The sequence below is a fragment of the Siphateles boraxobius genome, unplaced genomic scaffold (genome assembly GCF_051911475.1).
Source record: "Siphateles boraxobius isolate OS27281-9 unplaced genomic scaffold, OSU_SipBor_1 5, whole genome shotgun sequence".
Taxonomy (NCBI): Eukaryota; Metazoa; Chordata; class Actinopteri; order Cypriniformes; family Leuciscidae; genus Siphateles; species Siphateles boraxobius.
In genome coordinates this window covers 35,345,001-35,365,000 of record NW_027509141.1, presented here as the reverse complement: position 1 = coordinate 35,365,000, position 20,000 = coordinate 35,345,001, and the positions used below count along the sequence as shown (strand labels likewise).

The 20,000-nt window shown below is 35.7% G+C and overlaps 1 protein-coding gene across 2 annotated transcripts in view; it reads left to right on the top strand.

Annotated features, from left to right (window-relative positions):
* Nucleotides 1-20,000, top strand: part of LOC143711986 (zinc finger protein GLI2-like) — a 96,183-nt gene that overhangs the window by 62,662 nt on the left and 13,521 nt on the right. For both annotated transcript variants that reach the window (XM_077204222.1, XM_077204223.1), the window contains 6 exons: nucleotides 4,269-4,462; nucleotides 7,601-7,774; nucleotides 12,423-12,624; nucleotides 13,721-13,907; nucleotides 15,091-15,201; nucleotides 19,881-20,000. The exon at nucleotides 19,881-20,000 is cut by the window's right edge and continues 15 nt beyond it. In XM_077204222.1, the coding sequence (XP_077060337.1) occupies nucleotides 4,269-4,462; nucleotides 7,601-7,774; nucleotides 12,423-12,624; nucleotides 13,721-13,907; nucleotides 15,091-15,201; nucleotides 19,881-20,000 (988 nt within the window). The remainder of the gene's footprint in view (nucleotides 1-4,268; nucleotides 4,463-7,600; nucleotides 7,775-12,422; nucleotides 12,625-13,720; nucleotides 13,908-15,090; nucleotides 15,202-19,880) is intronic.

Below are 20,000 nucleotides of genomic sequence, written 5' to 3'. Positions count from 1 at the left end.
ACAGATATTTGCTAACAGTTTTATTCAAAGGTGCTAATCAAATCACGGCCAAATAAAAAAAGGGAATTTAATAACCGTCATTATTAGGATGCCAGTCCATATCAGTCACTAGTCCATATTTAGTGCACTTTAATTTAGTTTGTTTACTGTTGTGTTGTCAGAATTACATTTTTAATCAATATAAAATACAAAATAAGTATTAAAATATTTCTAAAATGTGCAACTAATTTTTAACTATTATTATTAAAGTATATTTTAAAAACGTATTTAGTATTTAGTTTTTGTGTATAATAGACTTTTTATTAGCCTATTATTTTAAATTCTGATCAAATTTATTATAAAAAAAATAATAGTTTACAAACAAAACAAAAAGATATGCTTCACATTTGTTTGTTTTTGTGGGCAGTTTAATTATAATTAACTTTCAACTCTCTTATTTTAATAATAAAAAAGTGTCTGTGTATACTTTTTTTAATCATACATTTTATCTGAATTTATTAATATATATATGATAAACTTAATGATTAAAAAATAATACTTTAAAACCAAAAAAAATCAAAACCAATTCTTAATATTTGTTTTGTTTTTGTGGAAGGTTTTATTATCATGAACTTTTATTCTCTTTTATTATTACATATTAATATACATTTGATGTATAATAAATATATATATATAAAATACTTTATAAATACTTTATATAGTACTCTCTCTCTCTCTCTCTCTATGTATATGTATATATATATATATATATATAAATTGTCTACTCCATTTGCTCTTAGTGATCAAATTCCCTCCTGATCTCGAACGAATGACTGATCTCGGGTTCAGCCAAGGACTTTGAGTGTCCCGTTGGATCCCGCAGCGTTTGGCCGCTGAGATTTACCGGATTCTGGCTCGATCGTCCATCACGGGCGTTACCCTGATGCATTCTGGGAGCCTTGAGCCCCGACTCGGAGAGCGTCTGTCTCTTTAGGAGGGTATAGGTGTGAAAGAATCAGCTTGCAAGGTCCCACAATCCCCTGGTGCGGATAGCCCATGCTTCAGTGTTGTTCTTGCTATGAACATGAGAATCACTCCACAGGCTAAGCATTTTAAATTTGAATATTACATTACTTATTTAAGTGCCGCCCGGGCTGTGTGCTCTCTTTCTGTTTGAAACTGAGAATGTTTTACATACTGATCTCCAAAGAGAGAGGCCGTTATTAAGTATGCATGTGTCTGAAATACATGCTCGTTGTTTTTGTTTTTTCAGCCTTATCTTGAGAAGAACAACTTTTATCATGCTCACAATATTTAAATGAGATGATCTCACTGTAGTCGAACCCCTTCGTTTGCTCTGTTGCATCATGGAGAAACAATTAAAACCATCATTTCACATGTTTAGCTGTTTTTTATTTTCATGTCATAAAAACTGGGTGGAAAACATCAGTAATTTGATAATCAGATATTGCCAGATGGAGCGATTTAATTAGGATTAAAAATGCATAGGAAAGAAAAATACCTCATTAGTTTCTCCTATAGACACCAATGAGATTAAATAGAGAATAAGTGCAAAGTCTTTAATCAAACGTCAGAAATCTCAAAATGAACATTTCTGATCTGAAATTAACTTTGTAACAGGATTGTCAGGATGACAATGACATTAAAAAATCTGATCACAGAGTTTGTTTATATGTATAAAAATATAGACACTGAAAAAAGCAATAAGTAAAAGTTACTAGTAAGTTTTTGCACAAATATTTTTTAAGTAAATTTCTCATATGGAATTAAGTAAACTCTACTTAAATAAGTTAAGTGAAAGTAACAAAGAAATGAAGTTATTTTAACTTGGCTAGTATAAGGTTGAGTAATATCTATTTAGTTAAAATTTTCTTTGCAATACATTTCACTTTAACAATATAACATCAAATTAAACCACACACTTTCAAATAATATGCTTTACTTGGAAACTTTTAAGTAATTAATACAAAAGATATATCTACATTTCAAGTAAAGATTTACGTGAACGCAGAGAACTCAATACTTGGTAGACAATACACAATGACGGTGACATTTGATGGATCGTTTTTGTGTTTGAATGTGTTATTTTGAGTAGAAAACTAACTCAAAATGTCACAAAATGGCAAGTTACTCATCCTAACAACAAAAGTAATGAAAAAACAGTGTAAATACAGCTAGAAAACAGTGAAAAATGTATTATTCAAGGCCCAGTGCACGATGGGAACCCCAATATTTTTTTAATTCTAACTTTTCTGTAGTATTTACTTCACCGCAAAATCATTTTATCAGTGTAGAAGCAGCAAACAGACACATACGTCTTGCTCAATACTTTTGTACACTAATAAATTATTGTTGAACTTAAAAAGTAAGTTACCTGGTTGTTCATTTGAAATAAAAAATTTGAGTCAATACTATGAAGGACATTGATTTAATAAATGGAAACTCACATTTTTATGTTATCTGATCCACATTCATTATCTAAGTTGATTTGACAAAAGAAAAAAAGTTGCGATAACAAATCATGAAAATATATTTTTTTTACAGTGTACGCACTTCTCATTACGAGTTTGGGAAGATGATTGGCACATGTTGTGCTTTCAAACGCTTGTATCATTTCCATTCGCCATATCACGATTCTGGTTTTATTCTGATTAGTTCGAGTTAGCAAACATTCGCTGGAGAACCGTGAACCTTCAAGATCATTTCCAGGCGTTTGCTGAAAATCCCCTTACTGTATTCACTCAGCAGATCTTCTTTAAACCGGTTTGTTTGTCCCTGTCAAGCACCTTGACAGCAGTCTGAAAACATTATAGACACACTGATCAGATGATTCAATGTTTGACACGAGTCCCTCGTTCATGGGTTTCATAGTTATGAAAGTTTGCCATAACTAATATTTGTGAGGTTTGGCGCTGGGCTCAGAGAGGCATTAGAGCGTGAGCTCGTCTGAGGTGTGATGGGAAAAACGCCAAACTCTCTAACACAAACCAGACCGCTCTCAATCTACGGCTGCCCTTTCATTTCCCCTCTTTTCCATCCCTCCATCAAGGAAACGTCAGCGCTGTAGTTAAGGATCATTTTTCTTGTTTTATTCCTCGGCCACATTTCTCTCGAGACTTTCTGATGATTCCCAGACGTTGGGGACGTGAGTTTTGTTAAAAAGTCCCACTCAATTTCGACCTCATGCACTGTAAAAAAATATATATTTTGTTTAAACTTAAAAAAAGTGTCTTTTAGATGCCTTAAAATATGAAGTTGTACTGTGAATTTTTTTTTTTTTTTACAGTGCATCAACAGAAGATGAGCTTTAAGGGTTAAAAAAAATGTTTTAAATGTTTCAAAATGAAGAAAATAAGCCTTAAATATTATTATTATAATTTTAGAGTTAATTTTACAAAATTATTATTCTGTTATCTTTCTTAAATACTTTTTTTTACTATGAAATATTTCTAGTTATGTTTCTTACTTGCTTTTGTTTTTTCTATGTATATTAAGTAATAAAAATAACAATAACAAATATTAGTATTGTAATTTTACAATTGTAATGTAACTTTTTATTTTTTTACAGTAAAATGTATTACATTAATCGTATTTTTTATTAAGTACATTTATATTTTTATTTAGTAATAATAATAATAATTAGTACTGTGATTTTATAGTTGTAATGTAAAACATTATTTATGAATTAATTAATGTATAAACATACTATTATTTATTTTACTGTGTAATATTTCTAGTAATATTTCTTTAGTTTTGTGCTTATTTAGTAATAATAATAATAATATCATAAATACTATCATTGTAATTGCACAGTCGTAATGTTCATTTATATTATTATATTTTACATTATTTTTCTTAAATATACATTTTTACTGTGAAATATTTCTAGTAAAATTTCTCATTTTTATATGATTCATACTATAGTATACACTTACACAGTTACATTTACATAAACATACTACACAATTAAACTATTACAGTAATTATTAGAATTAGTATTATTTTATTTTATTATATTATATTGATAGATCATTTTGACCAAATTGCGCAACCCTACAAACAAGCACAGCAAACCTGCAATTTATTAAATCACATTTTAAATCATAATCACAATATTGTATCAGAGAAATCGCAATTAATTTTTTTCCCCAAATCATTTTGCACTACAGAAGAGGAGTTTCTGACCGTTTCTGTGCAGAGAAACAGTGATTATCTGTGATTCTCTTTGCTGTTAAGGGTCTCTTTAAAAGCGGTGTTTGTCTCTCCAGGCCTCCGGGGTTATCGGGCAGCCCGGTGATCTCCGACATCTCTCTGATCCGACTGTCTCCAGGGGGCGCCGGCGAGTCCTTCCTCCCTCCTCACTCATACGTGTCTCCACACATGGAGCATTACCTGCGCTCGGCACACGCCAGTCCCACCCTGTCCATGATCTCAGCGGCCCGAGGACTGAGCCCTGCTGACGGTGAGGGGCGCCTCAAACTCAAACACATGCACTTGTATTTAACATGCATTTAAATGCATAAGTAAACGGTGGAATTATCAATTTTTCATGTGCAATTTCATTTATTTATTTCTGCTGTCAGAGCAGTAAAGGTTTAGGGTCAGCTGAGAAATTAATTCGTGTATTAAAATGATCAAAAGTGACAGTAAAGATATTTATAATGCTACTATTTCTAATAAATACTGTTCTTTTGAACTTTTCTATTCATCCTTAAAAAACTAAGATTTTAAGCTGTTTTCAACGCTGATAGTTATCAAAGCATCAAATCATCATATTATACTGATTTCTGAAGGATCATGTGACACTGAATACTGGAGTAATGATGCTGAAAATTCAGCTTTGATCACAGGAATATATTACATTTAACAATATATTCACATAGAAAGCAGATATTTTAAATTTAAATAATATATCAAATTTGTCCCTGTATTTTTGATCAAATAAACGCATCCTCTGTGAGCATAAGAGACTTTTTTCAAAAACAACCCCAAAATTTTGAATAGTATCACAAAATAAATCTATACAGTGCAACACGAAGCCCAAGAGGGCTTATTTTGCGATAGCGACCGCCTGACTGTACATTATCTCTTTTTTAATAATTTATATAATAATTTTAGTTAGTTACTCCCCAATTCTGGCTGCTGATCAACACAAACAGTCAGCAATCTTACTTCACATGGCAGGTTTAGTGTAGTTAGTCTGAAATTTGCGTTATTTGAGCCTCAACACAGGGTTTGTAAATTCAGCATTTCAAAACTTCACTTTATATTATTACACACCAACCTCAGACATGATTGTGAGCGGCATTTTTGAATGCTGCTCACAATCCTGTCTGAGGTATGTGTGTATATTTGGGTTTGGGCACATGCAAATTGTCAAACATGTGAAAGTTTCCCCATCCTGCGATTTGCCCTTCGGGGGACGTTCTGGAAATTAATACGAGAAAAACGACAAGGCAGAATTCCCCGATGTTGGGCCGAACCCGACGACAGACCTCTTTCTTCAGAGCTGAATTACAATTACAGGTCGCGGCGAGCCGATCGAGTGACATATAAATCACGGTTCACAGTCTGTCAGCAGTAATGTGTTTGCACCTTTAAACTTAAATAAGCAGCACGCAGGAGATCCCAACAGCGATAAAGGCATAAAAGAGCGCAGAGAAAGAGAAATGGGGCTATTTGAGCCGAAGCGAGTGTGGATGGGTAGATGTGGCCTTGAATGGTTTCCAGACACATCTGACCAGTTTCAGCCCAGCACACAGACCTCAGCGCTCAAACACAGGCCTGACGTTAGTGTTGGCTCGTGTTTTAAGGCCGTATTTATTTTTCAAGTTGGAATATATAGACATTAAAGGCTTTGGAATAGAATCCAAGACTCTTTTTGATTGCTTTCATTGGCAGATATTTATTTCTATATTAAAGGAGAGACAGATACACATATTTTTGGATTTTTTGGTCATGTTTTAATGAGGGATTGTTTTGTTGTCTGTTTAATCACAATTCATAATACAGTCAAGCTTGCAACGCATTGATCAGCATTCACGTCTGCGTTTCCACACCATATTTCTGTCCTAATCTATTCTTGAACCAAACGACTTCAGCATTAAACATGTTAAACTCACTCTCTGATTGTTACTGACACTTTTAAAAGAAGTTTACTAGGTGCAGATGTCAACTCTCCTCTTACTGTAGTTCCCTCAACCTCTCTTCTGTAAAGCTAGTAAAGCTTTACTTATAATGTTAGTTAAGGTTTATTGCATCTTAATTTTCCACCGTATATATTACATACATTTATATGTAAGTTGAATTCTGTTCTGATTGGCTAACCACTATACGTCAGTAGTATTGCTATAGAGTGCAACGGTCGGGCTCTGGAAGTAAAAAGTCCATTCATTTTCTCCATAGGAAAACGTATGAACCTTTAAAGACAGCTTTACTGAGGGTGTTAATCGATGGCATTTGCTTCTGTTGAAGCCGCCAGCCCACAAACCTGTCGGCTCTCAAAATATATATATATTTATATTGCATATTTTGCAATAAACATATATAAAAAAAAAATTTATATATATAATCGACATTTTTAAATGAGTATTTGTATATTTCGCCAGTGTTTTTATTTTGATTATGCTGTTCACAATGCTTCATGGGATTGTAGTTCTATCCCTCACTAAAGGCTGATTTATACTTCTGCGTCGGACCTACGCCGGAGCCTCTACGCTGTAGACTACGCTTTGGTTTTAATTTATACTTCTGCGTCGTTGTCCGCGTTGACGCACGCAGAGGGAGCATGTGAAACCCGAGGGAGCGGTTTGAGCAGACCAATCAAAGCGCTTGCGTCCGCGTAGAATTGACGCGTTGTTACATTTTCGGAGAGGTGCACGTCAGGGTACGCCGGAGGGTACGCGCGCTACGACCAGCCTACGACGTAGCTACGGCGTAAGTTCGACGCAGAAGTATAAATTGGGCTTAAAGCTGTTAAGTCTTTATCGTTTTGTATTTTTGTCTGATTTTTAAAACCTTTTTTGCTTTAAATCAAAGTTTGTAGTGTTGTGATTCACCTTGTAGCTGATTGGCTTCATTCATGGCTTATAATGCTTTAACAAAGACGGTTTTTTGAAATCCCTATCGAAAAAATTGGAAAAAATACTTCCGGAACCAAAACCGCTGAAAAAAGGGGCGGGCACTAATGCACTCTATTGTTAATTAAAGCAATTAAAAACCATTTTTGTTAATGTAAATGAAGCTGAAAATATAAATATTAGATGAAAAGTGTATGTAAACGAAAATTTGAAATGTTGTCTTAGCAACTAACTCAAATCTAATGTGTTTATATTGAGGTTCTAAAATTACTAAATCTAAAAAGCTAAAAAAATAAATATTTTTAAAAACATGCAAAATTACAAAAACTGTCAAATTAAAACTGAAAATATAAAAATAAAAGCAAATTCAACATAATTCACACTGTTTTTTCATCATGATGAAATACAAATGTGGGCAGGTCATATGCTAATGAGCTCATAGATAATCGTGAAGATTTGTTTCAATAAAACCCTGTTTCCGTGAATATATGACTCTTTTAACTCTCTCTTCTCTCTGGCAGTGGCTCACGAGCACCTGAAGGAACGAGGGTTGTTCGGTCTGCCCCCCCCACCCCCCGGCACCACCCCGGCCGACTATTACCACCTGATGACGGGCCACAGGAACCCGTACGGAGAGTTACTGATGCAGGGAGCCGGGGCGGCTCATCTGCCCGAATACTTCACCCCGGTCGACGGTGAGTTACAGTCATATCTGTTTAACTGTGTTAAGAATTCAAACATAATATTTGTTTCACATTTAAATCCAGGGTAATACTTATGTGTGGCTTCAAAGGACTTTATAAACACCCATTTCTCTTCGATTCTTACACCAGCAGACAGTAAAATAAATAAACTCCCTCATGTTCAGCATCCGCTCGCGACAGACACTCTAAACACTGGCGGGAAGCTTCACACTGGTGATGTTTATGTTCTTTCTCCATTCTGTCATCCAGCGCTTCCTAAGTCAGGACAATGAAGCGATCCAAATGATCCAAAACTGCTCGTTTAGTAAAATTAGCTGTGAAGTCCATGATAGTGAAGCTAATGAAAGTTAAGATAAAGATAAACTGAGTTTGACACCTTAATTAACCAAGTGATGAGCAACAGGGCATTTAGTTGATTGCACTGACTGCGCTCCGCCCACTGTAGCATCTCATTGGTCCAAAATCTGGCTCCTCATTATTTATACATTAAACAACAGATATGTTCTGAATGTATGTTATTATGCCGTGTCATGCAGCAGTTTCATGTTCAGTGTGGGTGGACTGATCCCTTAACACCTGTTTACTTAGGGCTTTTGAAAAAAACATTTGTCAAGCTATCATAATTATTGATTTATTGCTTTTGGAATTTCTGTGTATCTGAATCAGAGCAACTGAACCATCACATTATTAACAGGTGGATTATGTTTCGTTTATTTGACTTTCTCATCTGTATTTACTGTAACACATTTGTGCTGTTCTCCGAATCAGTCAGAGGAAAAATACCATGACGAGACTAATGTGAGTAATACTCCAGAGAGAGACGAGGTGTTATTTCAAACAAACACATGGTGATATACAGTAGGCCTCTTCCTCTCTATAGAGCAAACATTTGCTCTTGCGTCTCCTTCAAACAATCAGAGTTGAAAAACAAACACTCTCCGTTCGCTCTGCCTCTTTAGCATGCCGTATCGGGTGTGTGTGTGTGTGTGCACAGATCTCGGGCTTTGCTAAAGCAACACGAATGAATAGCTCATTTAGCTGAGCTAACTCCGTCTGGCTTTGATCTGTGTCCCGTCCGGAGCCGCTGATGCTTCCCGACAGCTTTTACGCAGATGTGTTTGGATGCTGACAGTGGAGCGTGTCCCACGCTTTGACGGGAAACAGCATGAGTCAGTTACAAAGACAGATAGAAAGAGAATGAGAGATATGATCATTCAAGCAAAGCCAGTTAGAAAGTTGTAAAGTCATTTTCTTTGGCTATATGCCGTTTAGTCACGATTAACCCAAAGTACCCAGAGGTACAGTAACTCTATAAGCAATGGACCAGCCAGAGTTACTGTAACAATCAAAAATGTTGCAGTTAGTAGCAATCTATAACTCAGTTCAGATGTTATGGGAAGAAGGAGGCAGGAACCGGCGAACATTTAAACAATTTAATAACAAAATAAAACAAATACAAAAGTAAAAAGTACATTTTAAAAGTAAAAGCCAGCAGCCCCTCTTAGACGAGGGGCTTTTATTATGCATTTATTATGCTGTCTCATAATAAAACATAAACAACACAACATAAATCCAGGCCTGGCCTCTCTCGTCCTTCACCGTCGTTGCTCCTCCTTTTAAGCTTCCACTCCTCCATGATACCCCCACATAATCATTAACTCAAAACATATTGGAAAAGTAGAGAAAATTACCACAATTCCCAACATTCAGCATAAAGTCATATGGATGTTGTGTGTAGACTTTTTTTGGGGGTAAATTTGGGTGCAAATGTTATCGCAGGTACAGTTTTGAGGTTTTTTTGTTATAGCGCCACCTATTGGTGGAAAATGCTGAAATTTGGTGTGTTATCTCGGATTGTCCTGGTGTACATGTGTACCAAATTTTGTGAAGTTCTGACATTGTCACATCCAATAAGCCATATTTGTTCATATGAATTTAGCTACATGCAAACACAAACAGTGCATGATATGGTGCATGGCATCAAAACATAATTTTATGACATAATTTTAAGCTCTGTCCTCCGTCCTCAAAAGTGAAGCCGTAAGATCATGGCGTCTTTGTAAGGCCATTAAGACCATGCAAATTTCACCACAGAACGGGTTTAAATCTGCAGACGTACACAGGCCCAACGTCTGCTTTCAGTCATAGATCAGGAGCTCCAAAAGATTCCTGTAAAACATTGACGTTGTAAGTTTTAGGTTTGTTTTTCTTTGTCTTTTGTACTGTATGTTTAGCATCAGTTCTCTCTGGATTTGGGTCCTGAGGCGGCTCTTAGCACTAAAGATGTGTTAGGAGCTCCAACGAACGCCTGAACATGACAGCAAACCATTAGCTCATGCTAAGAGTAATGACCCTCACTGCAACAAAGCTGAGGGATTATTTATTAGCGCTGTGGTCTGTAGGGAACAAGTCCACGGCACACACACACACACACACACAAATAAATGATTTGTGTAATTCTGCTTGTGTTGGCGCTGCTCGTGATGAAATCATTATGGACGTCCGGTTGCCAGAGTTTCTGGACACACACACACAGACACACACACACACACACACACACACACACACACAGAGGGTCTAATGTTTAGCACCTGTTGAGTTAGCTGCAGTTGTCTCAGTAACTCTCCACTGAAATATTAAACTGCTCAGAGCGTCTTTGCTCTGCAACATACTCTACACAAGTTATCACTACCTTAATGATAAAGCATCCGGTTTAATGGCGCAGACATATTAAATTTAAATCTTTTGAATCCCTGTTGATGTTACCAAGACAATCATGAGCCATTGACGCACAAACATACACTTATTATTCACACACACTTCTTTTTGAGCCAGAATCAGTTCTGTAAATTACCCACATTAAACAAAGTCAAGTCTGCAATCGTTTGATTGTTATCTGGGTAATTACGGTAATTTATTGGGAAGGATTAATTATCCCAAATCAAATCAAAATGAGGTCACGCTGAGTTTGAGATGGGACGATTAAGACTATACTGGTTTATTTTTTCACTACTCCTATTCGGCCTTTAACACAATAAATCACTTTAAACTCATTTTCAGAATACTTTGAATTGATTTTTCTTCTTTGTATTTTTTTTACATACAATATTAGCAAAACATAAGTAGCTGTAGAAACACTATTTTAAAATAAAATAAAATATTTTATTTTTAAATTATATTGTATTATATTTATATATTTTTATATATATTTATTTTTTATATTTTTAATTATTTTGAAATATTTTGAATCTTTAAAATAATATTTTATTTAAAGTAATATTTAAAATATTTTTATACATTTAAAATATTGAACAAAAATAAGAAATAAATATTTTAATATAAAATATAAATATTATATTATATAATATATTTTAAATATAATTTATTAATAATAATAATGTTTAAATATTTTTTTACAAATACTTTAAATATTACTTTATTTTATTGGTACTTTCTTTTTGATCAATTAGACAATCGTGCGTTAATGAACTTAAAGATCATTTTAAGAGCAAAAATTGGACCACTGTGCAAAAAATAGTCATTTGCAAAGATTCAGAGGGAAACGGATATTATTCCAAGATTGATGCCAATTTTTTTTTTTTTTTGCATAAAGTTTGTTGTGACTTCTTCAAAATCTTTGAAATACTGGAGTGAAGCCGGTTTCCCAGTGAAGTCACGTTATCCAAGTACAGTATATTCTGTTTTCCACGGCCAGAAATCAATCTTGAGCACTTATTGATGGGGTTCGGCTCTATCCTGCGGAGGCGTGTGTCGCAGAGGGTGTGTGAGAGCATCGATCATGCAGTTGTACTCCACACTCACACACACACACACGCACGCACGCTTGTGAGGTTCCTAAAATAGCTCAGCAGTGAACGAAACTGGAAATGACACACTGAGATTCTCCTGAGCGAGAGAAAGAGAATCTGAAGTATTGATCACTTGAACTGGTGTTTTGCTGGTGTCATGCTGGGAGTATCAGCTGAAATGACTGGACAGTTTCTATGCTATTCAGAATTATGGATTTTAATCTGATGGATAAAAAAACAAACATTATAATTATAAAAAAAATTGCATTGATGAATTGCCCAATAAACATTTATTAAGAAAGTAACATTCATTTTACTACAAATTACAGAATTTTACACTGTCCATCTCTCCGCTCTCAGATGCTTGTATCAAAACTACAGACCATTTTCCTTTGTTATAAGCCGTTTAGTTCCAATTAACCCAAAGTACCCAAGTGTACAGAAACTTTATAAGCATTGGAGCATCAAAAATATTGCAATTAGCAGGAATTATTAGCTCCAAACAGATGTGGAACAGCTGGCAACTTTCGGCATAAAGCCATATGGGTGTTTTTGAGGTACATTTTGGGGTAAACTTCATCACAGTTACAGTTTTAAGATTCTTTTAAGTTATAGCGCCAACTATTGGTGGAAATTGCTCAAATTTGGTGTGTGCACTCAAACTGCCCTGGTGTACATGTGTGGCAAATTTTGTGCATTTCTTCATATCTTTAAAAGCATATTTTGTTAAATAAAGATTTGGAATAATTTGCATTGATGAATTGCGCAATAACCTTGTTTAAAGAGTACAGGTTTGATTGCGTGCTTTAACGTGTTTGCATGTTCCACAGTGTCACGGTTTCCCAGCCCTCGTCTGACGCCCAGGTTGAGTCGAAAGCGAGCGTTATCCATCTCTCCGCTCTCGGACGCCAGCATCGACCTGCAGACCATGATCCGAACATCACCCAACTCTCTGGTGGCCTACATCAACAACTCCCGCTCCAGTTCGGCCGCCAGCAGCTCCTATGGACACCTGTCTGTCGGTGGAATCAGGTACTAACTGGATTTAAGCTATCAGTGGCTACGCTTACATGCAAACAAATAATCCGTTAGTAATCGGATTGGCGGCTCAATCGGACTGAAGAACCTTCATGTAAACACCTTAATCGATACGATTGAGCTCGATCTGAATGAAATCGGATTGATTTCATTCAGGGGTGGATTATTCCTTTTCTAATCCATCGAGAGAACATGTAAACACTTGATTGGATTGAATACCGAAACTGAAAAGACTGCGCGTGTGCAATGACTTTGAAATAGCGTAATGAAGTATGACGCGCGGCGCGATCTGACAATGATATGCTCATTGTCTCCAAATTATGACCAGAAAAGGATAAATATTAAGTCTGCTGCTTAAAACAAATAAAGAACCGGAGTAGGAGAATAGTTAGTATGCGCAAACTGAAGGAAACTCTGTATATTCGTGCAGTGTGCGCAAGCCAAAAATTCTATTCCGATTTGAAGCTTGTGACATATAAACACGCACATCAACCCGATCACGTTTAGCGTTCATGTAAACAACTACGTTCGGATTCATCAATTGAAACAAAAGTTGTGCATGTAAGCGTAGCCAGTTGTTTTTGGATTTCCTTCTGTTCATTTGTTCAGTTTCCCACCACTCCTTGTTTCATGATCACGTCTTCATTTGGTTGAGCTGTGTGTGGTTAATCAGTCTCGTTAGCTACGCTTGTTTTCCATGTATAGAAGCCCTCAATTTCTGTTAAAGCTTTCATTATGGGTATGTGGTGTGTTTCTCCTTGTTGTTTCGCCTGTTTATTATTTGGATTGTTGTTTTAATTAGCAACCATCGAAAATTACCATGGAAAATACCAAATGAGTCAGGTCAAAAATCGAAATCCCGCACACTATAAACACTTGCAAACGAGTATAATTTGTTTTATTAGCAACGTTTCGGTCTCATTCGATCTCAACGTTGATAATAAAATTTTGATACTCGTTTGCAAGTATTGATAGTGTGTTGGATTTCCTCTTTTTTTTCGATGTCTCCTGAATGCGCTTTAATACAGCCACATCTCGTGACAGTCAAAGACGATACAGCACATGCCCATCTCTTCCTCTTCTGTTCCAGCCCTTCGTTCCCGTTCCCTCACTCCATCAATCCGGTGGCGTATCAGCAGCTGTTGTCCCAGCAGCGAAGCCTCAGTGCGTTCGGACACACTCCACCGCTCATACAGTCGTCACCCGCGTTCTCCAGCAGAATCCCACTGAGCCTCTCCAGCCTGCCCACACACACCACCAGTGACATCGACGCGAAGGTAACACACCTCATCACTGACACACTGTTTTAGCAGTCTCGTTTTATTTTGTTTATTAGAATGCTTTTTATCAATATTAAAGTATAAAAAGTGCTATACAAATTATTATTATCATATTATTGTATTTGATTGGCACCATTTATATATATATTTATATATTTAAATAATAATAATACATTAAAAACTAATATTTTATTATAAGATTATTTATTATTACTATTAATAAAAAATAATGATTATTATTATTGCTGTTGTTATTAAAACTGTATGGCACCTTTTATGCATAATTTATTTTTGCTATACAAATAATAATAATAATAATAATAGTACTGCGTAAAATATTTTATTGTAATATTATTTATAGTACTAGTGCTACTGATAATAGCAATTATTAGTATTAATATTGTTATTATTTGTACAAGCGCCTTTTACATGTACAAATAATTTATCTATAAATTGTGCCATACAATAATATTAATAATAATAATAATACATTATTTTACAATCAATTGTTATATATTATTTATAAATTTTACATTTATAGAACTTTTATTTATAGAACTATTATTATTATTATTATTATTATAGCACATTTTATTTATAAGATTTATCAATAAATGGTTCAATACAATTAATAATAATAATTTCACAATAAACTATGACTATTTATCGTTATAATATATTTATAATAATATTTAGTATTAGTAGTTGTAGTATCTGTATAGAACATGCATAAAAAGAATATATGTATTATGGTGGTATACAAACAACAATAATAACATAAAAGATGCATTAATGAAATGAATTCATGAAATTATTATATTTTATTGTAGTGTTGTTATAACCATAATAATAATAAACTATTAGTATTCTTGTAATTTGGAATTAATTCATCAATAATGATTTCATTGTACATTTTATTAAAAAAATAAATGAAAAGAGCCTGATTATGATTATTAGAGCAGACAGCTGAAGCTACACACACATTAGCAGTTTCTCTGTGGTTGCACTGCTGTCACATTCAGGCAAGCAGAAACACACAGCAGTTCCAGACCGCACATGGACTCTGTCAGCACTTTTGGTGGAGGAGAGTGTGTGCTAAACGCTGTGTTCACATGTCACATGCACTCACTCGCCTACTGTCTCGATGCTGACTTCTTTTCTTTCTTCCCTCTTTCTTTAGAACACAAATGGAGACTCTGCAGTCAGCAGCACGGTAAACCCCCTAAACCACAAGAGGTCAAAGGTCAAGACAGAGTTGGACGGGCCGCGACCTGTGTCGCCGTGCTCTCCGGTAAGGGACCACAACCTAGTGTGCTCACTTCTAAGTCAAAATCTTAAATGAAATGCAACCTCATTAGTAAGCGATCTGAAGCTCTCTACACGTACTACGGCTTGTAGTCCTCAAGTGAAGGTACACACACTAATATTGTGTAGATTTGACACAATAAAATAGAAAATAGATTTTATTATATTAAAATATAATATAAATATTAAAAAATATATATATTTTAAATAATCACTGCAACTTTAGTATTATATTATATTCTAGTATTAATGTAAAATAGAATTTATTATATCAGTGTGCTAATATTAATATAAATAAATCAATATAATAAATATATTGTTATATAAATACATTCATTTATTTTTATTATTATTATAATTATTGTATGTCATGGCTTATACATGATTATTTTTTATGTATAAAAATTGCTGTACAAACAATAATACTATAATAATAATATTTTTATATAATTTTATATTATTATTATTATATATTGTATTACATTAATTTATTAATATAAATATTATTATTATTATTATTATCATTATATTTGTATGGCACCTTTTATACATAATTTATTTTCAATAAAGTGAATATTAATATAAAATACACGTATTATTTAAAATATAATATTAATATTATAAAATATATTTTATATTAATATTACATTTGATTTCATCTGATGTTTGTTTACAGAGTATTTTAGTATAAAATTGTTTTAAAAATGGTTATAAAAAGTAAATAATTAATATAAACTTTAATGTAATTTATTATAGCTAACTACTTTTGTTCTATCAATATTTTTCATTATATAAAATGTATTTAAAATCAGCATCTCATGACTCCATATTAGATTTCCTTTCTAAGGCCGAAGCAATGCATTCTGGGATTGCTTTCTCTGTGAAACACACACATCGGTCTTGAGATCATCTATGCTGCCGCTCACAAGGTTATGAAACAGATCTTGACGGAGAACGCAAAGAAACAACAGACGGTGAATGGCCCGTTCGTCCTGTTATGCTGAAAAAACTGTGGATTTTTCTCTCTGAAATGCTTTGTACTGATCAATGACAGGCCATGAGGCCCTCGGGAGCCCCGCGGTCCCCTGACCCGCTTCTTCACACGCACCGCGCGAGAAAAACTCCAGCTGATAAGAGCTTTACACGCGTTGGCTCGCTCACTCGCCGCGCCGTGTAAACTGTGCCAGAGCACTTCATTTTAATGAAATATTGGCTGGCCGTTATTGTCACCTGAGAGTTTTTTCTCTCTCTCTTTCTCCTGCGCGCTGCTCATCTTTTGACAAATCTGCGGCTGCTCTTGGCGGTGAGGCAGGTTGGCTCTTGATGCATGGGGAATAAGGCGGCTGCCGTCGTCTTGGGGCCAGCAGAATTGATGAAGATAGCTCACAGGGCAGAGATAAACATGCTGCAGTCAGCAAGCTGTGTGTGTGTGTGTGTGTATGTGTGTGTGAGAGCGTCTCCGCTACCCACAGCAGAGCACGGTCCGATCGCTCTTAACACCACACACGCGTCCCTACAAGCGCACAATTAATGTTTCGTCTTCATACTACCGTTATGTGCCTGAGTAAATAATATATCAGCGTTGAGGGAGTGCTGTTATAGAGCACAAAAGCATTTGTCTGTTCAATGGGCCAATGTTCAGACATTCATGTTTGGTTTAATACAGGTGTAATGCCAATGTCAAATTGACGTGAAATAGTGTTAATGTTAATAGCTGATGTTGATATTTTGTTGAGTTTAAGTCGTGGTATTAAAGGGTTAGGTCACCCTAAAATAAAAATTATTTTATTAATTACTCACCCTCATGTCATTTTTGTTTGTCTTCAGAAGACAGATGAAGATCTTTGTAATGAAATCTGAGAGATTTCTGTCTCTCCATTGACAGTCTACGCAACTACCACTTTAAAGCTTCAAAAAGTTCATAGAGAGATTGTAAAACTAATCCATTTGAATTGAGGGGTTTGGACTTAATATTCTGTAGAGACTCGATGAATGATGAACGAGATATGATGAACAGATTGAATCTAGGTTTTTATTCACATTTAAACATTAATGAGTGGATATAAACAGAAGCTCAACTGAACCTGCTTAACGCGTTAGAAAAAACCTTGCAGAAGCTCAAACGTGATGCGTAACTTGAGAACGAACCTCATTGGTTCTTGCAGAAGCTCAAACGTGATGCGTAACACGAGAATGAACCTCATTGGTTCTTGCAGAAGCTCAAACGTGATGCGTAACACGAGAATGAACCTCATTGGTTCTTGCAGAAGCTCAAACGTGATGCGTAACACGAGAATGAACCTCATTGGTTCTTTCAGAAGCTCAAACATGATGTGTAACTTGAGAATAAACCTCATTGGTTCTTTCAGAAGCTCAAACGTGATGCGTAACACGAGAATGAACCTCATTGGTTCTTTCAGAAGCTCAAACGTGATGCGTAACACGAGAATGAACCTCATTGGTTCTTTCAGAAGCTCAAACGTGATGCGTAACACGAGAACGAACCTCATTGGTTCTTGCAGAAGCTCAAACGTGATGCGTAACTTGAGAACCAACCTCATTGGTTCTTGCAGAAGCTCAAACGTGATGCGTAACACGAGAATGAACCTCATTGGTTCTTTCAGAAGCTCAAACGTGATGCGTAACACGAGAATGAACCTCATTGGTTCTTGCAGAAGCTCAAACATGATGTGTAACTTGAGAATAAACCTCATTGGTTCTTTCAGAAGCTCAAACGTGATGCGTAACACGAGAATGAACCTCATTGGTTCTTTCAGAAGCTCAAACGTGATGCGTAACACGAGAATGAACCTCATTGGTTCTTTCAGAAGCTCAAACGTGATGCGTAACACGAGAACGAACCTCATTGGTTCTTGCAGAAGCTCAAACGTGATGCGTAACTTGAGAACCAACCTCATTGGTTCTTGCAGAAGCTCAAACATGATGCGTAACACGAGAATGAACCTCATTGGTTCTTTCAGAAGCTCAAACATGATGTGTAACTTGAGAATAAACCTCATTGGTTCTTTCAGAAGCTCAAACGTGATGCGTAACACGAGAATGAACCTCATTGGTTCTTTCAGAAGCTCAAACGTGATGCGTAACACGAGAATGAACCTCATTGGTTCTTGCAGAAGCTCAAACGTGATGCGTAACACGAGAATGAACCTCATTGGTTCTTTCAGAAGCTCAAACGTGATGCGTAACACGAGAATGAACCTCATTGGTTCTTGCAGAAGCTCAAACGTGATGCGTAACACGAGAATGAACCTCATTGGTTCTTTCAGAAGCTCAAACATGATGTGTAACTTGAGAATAAACCTCATTGGTTCTTTCAGAAGCTCAAACGTGATGCGTAACACGAGAATGAACCTCATTGGTTCTTTCAGAAGCTCAAACGTGCTGCGTAGCACGAGAATGAACCTCATTGGTTCTTTCAGAAGCTCAAACGTGATGCGTAACACAAGAATGAACCTCATTGGTTCTTTCAGAAGCTCAAACGTGATGCGTAACACGAGAATGAACCTCATTGGTTCTTTCAGAAGCTCAAACGTGATGCGTAACACAAGAATGAACCTCATTGGTTCTTTCAGAAGCTCAAACGTGATGCGTAACACGAGAATGAACCTCATTGGTTCTTTCAGAAGCTCAAACGTGCTGCGTAACACGAGAATGAACCTCATTGGTTCTTTCAGAAGCTCAAACGTGATGCGTAACACAAGAATGAACCTCATTGGTTCTTTCAGAAGCTCAAACCTGCTGCGTAACACGAGAATGAACCTCATTGGTTCTTTCAGAAGCTCAAACGTGATGCGTAACACAAGAATGAACCTCATTGGTTCTTTCAGAAGCTCAAACGTGATGCGTAACACGAGAATGAACCTCATTGGTTTTTGCGGAAGAAAAAAAATATAAAACAAGCTAACTGCCCAAGTTTTGTCTGTTGATAACTCTATATATTAACTTCATATTTAGTGAACAACTTTACACTCACATTCCTGCTGTTGTTGTTCTGAATAGTACAACACAAGAAAGTGTTTGAGAAGTTGACGAGCAGCATGTGAGATTGCTTAAAATGTCTTACATTTTGCTTAAATGTTGCATAATTAGATAAAAAAATGTGAGAGTCAATGACAAGGTAAAAATCATCCAAAACATGCTCTTGTCTAATGTACTGTCAAACATTGGATGGTAAAATCTGCATACAAACGATTTCACGAACAAATCATGTTTCATCAATCATTTTACTTATAAAATTGTTTCAAAACATGAAGTTAACACTTGAACGTGTTAAAATGCAATTTAATGCATGAAAATGAATTGTTTAAAAAAGAGAGCATCATATGTTTTCTGAGAGTGAATAAAAGCTGTAGAGGAAAGCCCTTATATGGAGATGGTGTGGGCGTGCTTTATGCATAATACTATCATCAGGCATGCGATCGCTCATTTAGAATACTCCACATTCATTAACGAGATTAAGAACAAATTAATGCGCATATGCATGTGTTTTGAATTAGGCTGATAAATACGAATAATCCACACAATTAATAGTGATAGACCCATTTTCACTATTAATAGACCCGTTAATAGAGACCCATTTTCTTTCTCTTGCTAACAAGCCGATCCACTGAAGAGTGTTTATCCCGTAACGTTGCTGTTCCTCAGGACCACCTGGGCGGCGCACAGGACCTGAAGGAAGACTTGGACGAGTGCAAGCATGAGGCTGAGCTGGTGTACGAGACCAACTGCCACTGGGAGCGCTGCAGCAAAGAGTACGACACGCAG